Genomic DNA, 12,062 nt, shown 5'->3' with positions numbered 1-12,062 from the left:
ACGCGCTGAAGGCTCGTTGCAAAATAGCCAATGCGTTTAACAGACTAGAAATGAGAAGATCCCCCAATAACCAACAGGTCTGGTGTTTGCGTGCACTTTGGATTCCCTTTAAGCTATAATGGTGATGGCAAGAGAGCGCTCGGGCAGAAGCGCTCGGGCTCGCTCATGAGGCGTCTGTCTTTGCTAAGCAACAATGACGTGCTCTCTCCATGAGACGCGGAAATTTCAGCGAAGGATAAATGGATTTCCTGCTCTAAAAATCGCTTGCAGTAGCTCTGCTACTAAATTTATTTCAAAATTGCAATCCATATACAACTATGATCAGCTGTTCCTTCATCTTGGCTGAGCTCTCAACGTTGTTACGGGAAAGGATGAAGCTGATTGGTTGGTTCTTGTCACATGACCCGCGGTGCGCTTGCGGCATTCTGAAAAGTTGAGATGTTTTTACATTTTGCTGTATCTAAAACGTATCGAACCGAACCGAACCGAACCGTGACATCAGTGTATCGTATCGAACCGAACCGTGAATTTTGTGAACCGTTACACCCCTAATATATATATATATATATATATATATATATATATATATATATATATATATATATATATTGGTATAGTGTACAATGTTACAAAAGCTTCTTATTTCAGATAAATGCTGATCTTTCTGTTCTTCAAAGAATCTTGAAAAAAAAACTAATATTCAAATGTTTAAATGATTGATAACAATAATAGAAATGTTTCTTGAGCATCATATCAGTATATCAGAATGATCATGTGACACTGAAGACTGGAGTAATCATAATAAATAAATTACATATCGAAATATATTGACATAGAAAGCAGTTATTTGAAAGCGTTTTTGCTGCACTGAGGATTGGTGAGCAGAAGAGACTTCATGGGAGCTCTTCTGACTGGTAGTGTACCTGAGAAGAGAGCGGTCTCTGTTGCTGAATGACAGCAGCGTGGTCTTCCAGGTTTTGTTTGCTCCTGTGCTGTCAGAAGTCACAACAACAGACTGCCCCGGGTCAACTGATGTCCTGCAAGGGGAACATTAAATCAAACAGCTCCTGGTATGATTCATACCAGTCTTACAGCTACACCACGTGCAGAATTATCACATTCTGATCTTTTTTTTTTCTCAAGCACATTTGATCAATTCCAAGCCATATTAATCTTAATAACTACTATTGATTTTGTATTTAATCATGGTATTTAATCAAGTGATGTATAATTGTTATTGAAGGCTGGAAGTGAATTATTAGGCAGGTTTTCTTTTACAGATAACTAGTAATTCAGCATGTGGTGTGCATGTTTGCTGAATTCAGAAACATCCATGATATATTTATCAGTGTAAACGTACTGCACTGGAAATGGAATTATTGTCAGTATTCCAATATTGTCAGTATTTTTATAGATATAAATATGTAAAGCAGTTGTTTTGTTGTTGTTTTACTACAGCTATAAACAGTTCAACAATATTTGATCATAATATTTATTTTCTATTTCTCTACAAAAGATTTTAAAACTTTATGATCTGATATTTAGCCATTCTGTGAAAGCTAGAACGTTAATGTAATAAATGTGGTAGAAATGACCATGACTAAGACAATAACCCTTTATAATACACTGTGTTTTCTCAAATCTAGTGGCACTTGAGAGACTGGTTCTGCCAGTAGAGGGAGTGATTGGATTGATAAACGATACTGCTTAATAAACTGCTATAAATGAAGGAATCAGTTTTTAGATTTGTGATTGCATGCCTTTCTCAAGGATTACGAGAATCAACGGACAGACATTGACTCTCAGGCCTCTTCTCAAATCTGCATTGGTCACTGAAGCACCATCAGCAGATGATCTGCCTGTTCATTATCATCTATCTGACCATCCATACCTTCATCTGCACCCTTAACAGCCTAGTGTACAGAAGTAGCGCTGTACTTTACAGAAAACTAACACAGATTTTACTTTAAAACAACAACAGGTTTTGATAGTCCTATCTGCTTTTAGTCTAATTGTTATGCCTACTTTGAAAACAAGTGTTTCTTTCACAGTCACTTCTAAATTCAACTTAAAATTCATATAGATTCACTGATTTAAAACCACCTGTTCTGTTGAGACATGAAGAGGACTGCTTTAGATTATATATGTGTCACCTGATGGGATGTGTCAGATGGACTGATTTCATTATGGATCTGAATGAAAGCATCTGTGTATCTGAGATAGTATGGGTGGGCTCAGGGCCCTCAGGAACACGCCCAGGTATATAAAGCAGATGTGGAGGATGAGGGCTCAGATGTGCTCTACCTGTGCCGCTGTGCGCGCGCTGCAGACACCTGGACTGAGCTGCACGAGCGGCCAGAAGAGTCAGTCCCACAGCTGGAGACCACACTGCTTCACACGGACCTGCTTTAACTGCTCACAGACTGACGATTCAACCTGAGAGACCCGTTTGAGCGGAACGAGACAGCACCATCATGAGCAGAAGAACACGGCGCTGGATCCTTCACATGTTCCTTTGTCTCGGAATAATCTACTTCAAAATGGGGTGAGCTGTGGGAAAATGTATTGTACAGCGTATCATATTATAATGTCGTTATAATAATAATGTTGTCTATTCTGCATTAGACGAACTTTTTATGCTGCTCTGTATAGCCTTTGACTACATTTCCAGTTACAAAAAGAAGTTATTTTTATTTATTACTTGAATACATTTTACAGCACTAGTGCGACAGAGTAAAAGAAGTTGTGGTAACACTTGACGTAAATCGTTTATGTAGGCTATAATGCATTATGAAAGAAGTTTTCCCTTGTAATGCGTTGTACAATCTCATGAATAGTTGTAACCACAGTTAATACACTATAAGACTTATCAGTTAATGGTTACACTATATATTTTATAATTATTTACGACAAGTTATAGACTAATGAATTACAGCGCACATTATGAATAATTACAATGCGTTAATAACCAGTAATAATGCATTTTTCATAAGGCCTTAAATAAACTGCCACTGAAATGAATTTTATTCAGCGGGAGGGAAACGTTTTTTTTTTTTTTTTTCTTCAAGTAATGATGCTTTCCAAAGACATAGGGTCTGCTGCGCACTTCGCATGAGTCAGTGGACGCCCTCGGAAATGATCTCTTTACGGATTAGCTTCTTCTTATTTTTCTTATCAAAATTTATACAACATCTGAAAGCTGAATAAATAAAGTTTCCATTGATGTATGGTTTGTTTTGTTAGGATATGACTATTTGGCTGATATAGAGGGTGCAATAAATAAATAAATTAATAAATAAAGAGAAAATCAGCTCAAAAGTTGTCCAAATGAAGTTCTAGCAATGCATAGCCTATTCCTAAAAAAAAAAAAAATGATTTATGTTAGGAAATTTACAGAATATCTTCATGTAACATGATCTTTACCTAATAACCTAATATTTTTTGGCATAAAAAATAATCGACAATTGTGACCCATCTATATTGTTGTCTATTGCCACAAATGTCCCTGTGCTGCTCTGTGCCCCAGGGTCACCTGTGTTTGATTAGCTAGCAGTGTTAGATATTAAGACGTTGTTCTCCGGTCTCTCCAGGCGGTTCTCCACCGTGCTGGCGCTGGGAGCGAGCATCATATGTAACCGGATCCCGGGTCTGGCGCCCAGGCAGCGCATCATCTGTCAGAGCCGGCCGGACGCGCTCATCGTGATCGGACAGGGCGCACAGATGGGGCTCAACGAGTGCCAGTTCCAGTTCAGACACGGCCGCTGGAACTGCTCCGCGCTCGGAGACAGGACCGTCTTCGGGAAAGAGCTGAAAGTGGGTATGTTGGAAATCTCCTCTCCTATGATGTCTAAAACAGCATTTGGGTGAATCTGGTCTAGGAGAACAGGAGTGTTCACTAATCTGGTTACGGATTATACAGTTTGTTTAGTTTGGGGTAAAACAGTTACCTTCTTCACTTATCCCAGTTCATACGTTATAAAGATCGACCTGTTCCGGTTAAGATTTCCGCGCTACATGCCTGAAATGTCTGGCAGATGAAAGCATGAAAGCATCCCAGAAACCAGTCTTAATTAAAGATGTCAGTATCAAGAGAAGCTGAGACAAATGTGCAGGTTCTGTTCAGCGCGCACGTGATGAGCAGTGGAGAGGTGCGTGTTATATACACGCCAAAACTGCGTCATATGCACGCCAACAAATTACATATTACCTGCACGCTAAACACCTGCACGCCAATGTCAATTTCTGCGTATAAACGCATGCCAAACAGAAACCGTGCTATTGGTATGCACTTTCATTGGAGAAGCATCATGAGTTGCTGTATAGTTTCTCGAAGATCAAAAGTTATTTTATTTCATGTAGTTACTTGAGTTCAGTGTTTTAAGAGTACAGCCCCTCTTTCTGACTGAAAGCCTCCTTGTGAATTGGGTAGGGACATTTTTGTGTGTGTGCATGCATCAGTGTTTGGGTTGGTATTTGCAGCCTGAAGAGTTTTTCCACAGGTGTAAGTTACAGAGCATGATAAGATGTCACCTGAGACAAATGGACTTTTACTTTGCCAATCCAACCTGCTTCAACACAAGGCACAGCTGCTGTCTCGGTTTATAAAAGTTCATGAGGTCTAAGCTCTGAATGATGTCAGAAGAGAAAATCTGATATATGCTCCTAATATTATGCTCAGTGTCTGAGAAACACTTCAAATGACTAATACATCTTTACTTTTCATGATCTCATGAGAAGTTTTGTTTGTAATCAGTTTGCAAAAACAACTTACCTAGCTTCAGTAGCGTCAGATATAATCATTATTTTACATTTTTACATTATTTTTACACAATTTTTTGTGTGTGGGCTCTGTGAAAGCTCACATGAATAAAAACAATGAATGTTCACACATAGTGTGCTTTTGCAACATAGTGGGATTTGTTATGTGTGTTTTTTTTTTCATTGTTAGTCATTTTTGGTGATTTAGTAATGTTAATGTTAAATGGAAACTTACTGTAAGGTGTTACAGTGGTTAAAGTTGAAATAATCTATAATGTCAGTCTCAGCACAACATGAGTGAATCACATTTCTGAATATACGTTTGTCTATAGTGTTATCATGGACGACAGCTCTAATTTACAGTTTGGGTTAATTGTTATCCATCTGCCGATTATGCAAATACAGCCGTGTTGGCCAGTGATTTATGGAGAAGGAATAAGTGATAACCTCAGGAAGTTCATCTGTTACTTGACAACATGAAGTAGATCATTAGTTTTTTACTTCTGAGCTCATTCATAGAGCATCACTTGTTCGCATGTAATGTAATTAATATTCTCTGTCTGTAATACATTCAAAATACAAAGATTCAATTGTAAAAAGTACACACTTATTGTAATTGTCTGCACATAACTATTTTACAAATATGTGCACAATGGTGGTCTAAGAGATTTGGACATGAATCTGAAAGTGTTGCAAGTCATTGATTTAATATCATTTATTTAAACATTTTCTAACCACATTCAATTCCAGATGAATGCAGATATTTGATGCTTTAGTTGAAGTATTTGATTTTGGCCATGCAGAGTCACACATTCAGTGTTTCTCTGCATAAAGCCGTGATGTCTGTGATGTGTGATGTTGTGAAGTGTGTGTTGACAGGCAGTAGAGAGGCAGCGTTCACGTATGCCATCATGGCAGCAGGAGTGGCTCATGCCATCACAGCCGCCTGCACGCAGGGAAACCTCAGCGAATGCAGCTGTGACAAAGACAAGCAGGGCTTCCACGGGCACGCCGACGGATGGAAATGGGGCGGCTGCTCGGCAGACATCCACTACGGCCTGGGCTTCTCCAAAGTCTTCATGGACGCTAGAGAGATCAAACACAGCGCCAGGACACTTATGAATCTGCATAACAACGAAGTAGGCCGAAAGGTATGTATGTGGTTATATAAGCAAAGGCTCAGCTTTGTGTGTTTCTTGTAAATAAAAACTGTCAGACATTATTCAGTTTCAGGGCTTCTTTTGCAGGAACAGTTGACTCTAGTTGAAACTAACTCTTTTACGAGGTGGAGATTTTGGGCAAATATGTAGGATTCACAATTTTTAGAAAAACAGTTAGCATGAAAGTCCACCTCGAATCCCACATTCACACATAATGAATTAGCCACAAATTCACCAAGACATGGAAAAGTTACAAACTGTCATACTGGATGACTTGTGTGACTTACTTTCTTCTGTGATACACGTTCATGCTGTTCGTTTACATGCAACTAAAGCATGCAGTGACTAGTGACAAAAAACTACAATTTGCCTACTTATACTATTCCCTGAAAGTTTGCGCTTTGGTGAGGAAAAAGTACATTCTTTTGAGTGTGTACTAGGCAAACTTTGGGACATACAGTGGTGGCCAAAACTGTTCATCTTGTCACAGTTAACATCCACATTTCATTTAACTTTACTGTCCCGGAGAGAAAAGAAGTAGCACATTGATTTGCCAAATGCTGTGGGTCTTTCATGCCAAGATCTCTGCTCACATCAATACATAATGATGCATTTAAAGGTATATGGATGTTTATGAAAGTTCACATTGTTGTTGCAGATGAAATATAACATTAAATACCAGGTTTTTACCAGGTCTAATATGGATTATTAGTGACTCTAACCCCTTAATCTGAACCTAACTACTTAATCAATCGAGGACATCTGCCATGTTTGTAATTTTAACACTTTGTATTCATGTTTGTAGTTCTGAACTGAATCCTTTGCCAAAGTGCAATGGGTTGTGTGCAAAATTATCCATTAGAATTCGCACAGATCCACACTAGGAGATTTTGCCATATTTTTTTTTCAACATGCTATGCTGTTTTACTAGTCTGACGTACTGTTTAGGATGCACACTGAGACACAGGGACAGGTCTTTATACAGCTGAGCTTATTGAGGATAATCGACGTCATTATAGACAGTTAGGACGTTTGTTATTTGTGGACAGAGTCTACCTGGGGGCAGAAAATGACCGTTTTCAAGTAGCAGTGAATGGAAGCCATATTCAGACTTGTGAGATAAAATGGGAAAGTGTTCTGTTATAGGTTTAAGTATATTTCATACTGTAACTGTAGGGCTAATACAAAACGTCCCCTATGAACAGCAAACGTGAATAACGTTATGTAGACCTGTTGTTTGCGCAGCACTTGGTAGTTTGTGTCATGAAAATTGGACAGTGTCAGCTGAACTTTCCACTCTCATCTGTGCTTTTATGGGATTGTGGCTAATGCTAACTTGCCCTCTTGAAATCTTCCCAGTTCAAACCTCGCTGTTTATGTATATTGGAGCTCGGTGTGTCATGTTGAGCTATGACACACGTGATGTTTGGCCGTGCCTCGTCATGTTAAGTCTGAAAATGTGCATGTGGGTGAGTAAATGTCCAAATGTTCATTTTTTGGGGTGAACTGTTCCTTAAAGAGGTATTATCTGTCAGTGAAGTGATGTTGTGGTTACACTGAACGGATCAAGTGAAAGTCAAGTACAGCGAAGGATTCAGTATCTATGGCACTGCGGTTTGCAGCAGTCAACAATGTGGCACCGAAGCCAAGACTTGACTGGCACAGCAATAATAGGAAGCTTTTAGAGGTAAGAGCAGAATAAGTGCTCGAGTTTGATTACAAATCAGATGAGCTCTGTGCAAGTCCACTCCCATGTTCAGCTCAGTTTAATAGACATTGTCTTACACCAGTATCCCCTATCGCTAGCTTTGATGGGGACCTTTATTCTGTGATGCTGTGTTTTTGTCTCAACTTTCAATGCTCAAACTGCCAAAGATCCTAAAAGGCTTTTTTCACTTTCACCTAGTTTTTTCTGCGAATACATTTGTTTTCCTGATGGGGAATAGTGCGCTGAATGTGTACTTGTACACTGAAAAAAATTACACAGTTTTTTTTTAAGTAGCTAAAATAAATTGTTTGCAACCACTTACCTTTAAAAAAAAAAATTTAAGTGTAGTGTATATTAAAATATATATATATATATATATATATATATATATATATATATATATATATATATATATATATATATATATATATATCTCTTAAATTTACGTTTTTACTTTAATAATCACTGAATACATTTTTCTCATGCTTTAACAAAGTACACTTATTTTGATGTGTTGACTAACATACTCACGCACATGGAAAGTACTTGAGTATTATTTTACCTCTAGTGTGTTATTCACTACTATATATAAAGTTCATATATTTTAAATCTACTAAAATAAATGTACAATACAAGACATGGAAGTTTCAACAGAAATTACATACAAATATTTGTAAGTTTACTATGAATGCTTGTGAGCACACCTTTTAACCATATACACTTTAAGTTAAGCTAACTAAAACTATTTCCTCAGGGGTGATAGCTAAACCCTCTTGTTTTGGAGATGTGTTTATTAAAATAAAACAGCAGTCCTCCTCACTGTTGTCATGATCAGGTTAAAGGAGCGGTTCTCCAGAAGAAAGAACTGCACAGAAGCTGTCGTCTTTCTTAAAAGTATCATGAGCAAACATCATTAACGTCAAAGCTGTCTAAAACAATTTGACAGAAGTTTCATTTGATCGTTTTTAGGTGAGCTGTTCTTTTAACTAGGTTATGTGTGAAGTAGAAGCCAAACAGAGAGCAGAATCACTCTCGCTCTCCCAGTCGAGTTTAACGAGGGGGAAAGAAGTTTGATGCATGTTTGGTCACAGAGAGCTGATTCATGGCTCCAGCTCTTCTCCTCAGTCCCCACGCCGTATGTACCGTCTTATCTGAGCTGCTTAATTGCCTCTTAGTGAACTGACTAGCCTTACAGGATCATTGTAGCTGTAGGTTTTATCTTGAGCAAACTAAAAGAGTGCTCTGTTTGGACGTTTAACGCTGGCTCACGGTGACCCATCTCTGAAGAGCAGACAGCAGAAGAGTGACTTAGCTGATGCACGATACGTCTGGCCATTTTGATTGGTGGAAAATAGCATTGTTATGCTATTGGCATTAAAGGATACATCTACAGCTATATCATTGACTTGATTGCAAATAAATGCACAGACACTATTTAAACTGAACAGAGATGACATCACTGAATTCAATGATGAACTGCCTTTAACTATCATTTTGCATTATTGACACACTGTTTTCCTAATGAATGTTGTTCAGTTGCTTTGACGCAATGTATTTTGTTTAAAGCGCTATATAAATAAAGGTGACTTGATTGATTGATATTAGTGTATACTTTTTTTTTAATCAATAAAATGGTCAAACAAATATTTAGACATTCAAAGAAAGAACACAAGCCATTTCTAGAGACCGGAAAACCAGAGACTGGTTTATAAAAGTGTTGAATGTTGGACACGTCATGCCATTTTTCTTGTTGTTACACACGTTACCTGTACTTACTATTATAATAACAATAAATTATGCATAATTACATGCAAGTAACCCTAACCATATAGTAAGTACATGTATTTAATTAATATTACCCAGTACCTAAATTTATAATTAAACTGTAACCAGGACATCTTAAAAACAAGTCTGACCTAACCTTCCCTACACTGTTTACAACATGTGCTGTGTTCATTATCAGTAATGAGACATCTGACTGTTGAAAGCACTGATTTCTCATATTCTCATATTCTCAGGTCCTGGAGAGGAACATGCGGCTGGAGTGTAAATGTCACGGTGTGTCTGGATCCTGCACCACCAGAACCTGCTGGATGACCCTCCCCAAGTTTCGTGAACTCGGCTACATCCTGAAAGACAAATACAGCCGCGCCGTCCATGTGGAGCCGGTCAAGGCCACGCGCCACAAACGACCCACTTTCCTCAAGATCAAGAAGCCCTACTCGTACCGCAAGCCCATGGACACGGATCTGGTGTACATCGAGAAATCACCCAGCTACTGCGAGGAGGACCCTGTGACCGGCAGCGTGGGCACTCAGGGCCGGGTGTGCAATAAGACGCTGGTGCACCATCCCAACGGCTGTGACCTGATGTGCTGCGGCCGCGGATACAACACACACCAGTATTCACGCGTCTGGCAATGCAACTGCAAGTTCTTCTGGTGCTGCTACGTCAAATGCAACACTTGCAGCGAGAGGACAGTGGTGCACACATGCAAATGAGCGATGCTTTTGCACAAGACCTTACTTCAGACTCACTTTAATGGAAAATCGTCAAGATTGTCAAAGCTTTACTCTGGAGAAAGAATTGCGTGGGAAGGAACGTGGAACTAAAAGTGTAAATGGCTGTACCTTTGATGCTTTCCTTGCTTTCTTCGATAAATCCTGAAGCTGTCTGGATTAAAATCAGGCTCTCTGTAAAACCCATAACACTGACCTGCACCTTGATTTTACCAGAGGAGCTGCTGAGACATGGACGTCTTGAGGCATGCAGCAAGACATTGACAAACAGAGCAAAACAGCAGGTTCCAGAAGTAGAGGAGAGGACTTTCTTCTCACGTTCTGCGTCAAATCAACCCAGGTCCAAAAATAGTGTACTTAATATTTAGTTACACTTGGTGTTGTTTTTACTGAGTAAGTACTGAGTAATATTAATTAACTACGTTCTTAATATATGGTTAGGGTTACTTGCAGATAATTATGCATAATTTATTGTTATTATAATCGTAAGTACATGTAACATGAGTAACAAGGACAACATAAAATAAGGTGTTAACAAATATTCTTTAGTACTTCTTAAAATAAACTTAAGAATATCTAAGTGTACTCAACTGTGCTATTTTGGGACACCATGAACATGAACTAAAATGTGCTTTTAACATACTTTCACTGTAAAAAATAAATAAAATGTATTTAGATTCCAGTAGTGTATAAAAGATGGTGTCCCAAAATTGCACAGTTGAGTACACATATGTTCTGAAGATTATCTTAAGAAGTACTAAATAATTATTTTTAGTGTTTTAATTAAGTACAAAATGAGTGTGTCAAAACAGAGCACTTTAAGTAAATTATGAAAGTGCACTTTGTTTTCTCTTTCCTGGGAAAGATTGTAATAATTAATCTTGAAACTGTTCATTTCAATTCAAAACTTTAATTGCTTTAAGATTTTTAATACAATTTTTTAAGTAAATTCCTACAGAGAAAATAAATGGGAAAAGTACTTCTGGAGCCAAGGTTGCTGATCACTGTTGTGCTCTGTTGTTCAATTCTTCCAAACCACTGATTTTATTTATTTATTAAAAACTATGTCGTTAAATGTAATTAATGAGACACTAGAAATAAATAGTGGATCTGCATCTCTGTTCATGAATACACTGAGATTTATATCTTTTACGAATAGCTTTTTTAGTTTACAAGACAAGAAGCAATATATATATATATATAAATATTACGTACATGAAATGTCCTGTATGCTGCTAGTCTGGAATAATCACATTCACTGTAATATTACGAAACTACTGACCACAAGCTTTTTGTAACTGGTATAGTGATGAATCCAGGTGTAGAATTTACACTGAAATATTGTAAAATATTGGTAAGAGTTATATTGTAAATATTGTAAAATAATATTTTTATATGTGTTATTTATACTTTGTCATTTCTGAACACCCAGTGCATTTATGTTTGCATTATGCAATAATTTTAATTTGTGGGTGACAAAGTTGGAATGTGGATGTTAATTATTAAAATCAAATTTAGATCTCATGCAAATGTGGTTATGTTGTTATAGTATAGTGCCCCCTTCCTCAAATCTTGCCCTGGAGGTCCAATACACTGCAGAGTTTAGCTCCAACCCTGATCAAAGTCATCTGCCTGTGATTTTCTAATGATCCCAAAGACACTGATTAGCATGCTCAGGTGTGTCAGATATGGGTTAGAGCTAAACTCTGCAGAAAAATGGATCTCGAGGTCCAGATTTGAGGAACCCTGGTATAGTGTTTGCTGGAGGAAAGCAACATTGTTACTAATGCTCTTAGGTTTAGTGATTTAAACAAAGTGATGCCAAAAAAGACCAAAAACTGTGACCTGAAGCATATCTAGAGAGCAGAATATTATTTTACTCACTCACTCACTCACTCACTCACTCAGGTATTCTGG

General features: G+C 37.9%; 1 protein-coding gene across 1 annotated transcript; it reads left to right on the top strand.

Annotated features, from left to right (window-relative positions):
- Positions 1-2,332: 2,332 nt before the first annotated feature.
- Positions 2,333-10,500, top strand: LOC128011294 (protein Wnt-7a-like). The gene is made up of 4 exons (XM_052593534.1): positions 2,333-2,545; positions 3,591-3,817; positions 5,638-5,909; positions 9,645-10,500. Exons 1-4 carry the CDS (start codon positions 2,475-2,477, stop codon positions 10,125-10,127), a joined length of 1,053 nt encoding a protein of 350 aa, XP_052449494.1. The 5' UTR covers positions 2,333-2,474; the 3' UTR covers positions 10,128-10,500.
- Positions 10,501-12,062: the final 1,562 nt, after the last annotated feature.

The sequence above is a fragment of the Carassius gibelio genome, chromosome B23, assembly GCF_023724105.1.
Source record: "Carassius gibelio isolate Cgi1373 ecotype wild population from Czech Republic chromosome B23, carGib1.2-hapl.c, whole genome shotgun sequence".
Lineage (NCBI taxonomy): Eukaryota > Metazoa > Chordata > Actinopteri > Cypriniformes > Cyprinidae > Carassius > Carassius gibelio.
Note: the sequence above shows the minus strand (reverse complement) of the source record. Positions and strands in the feature narration are given on the sequence as shown.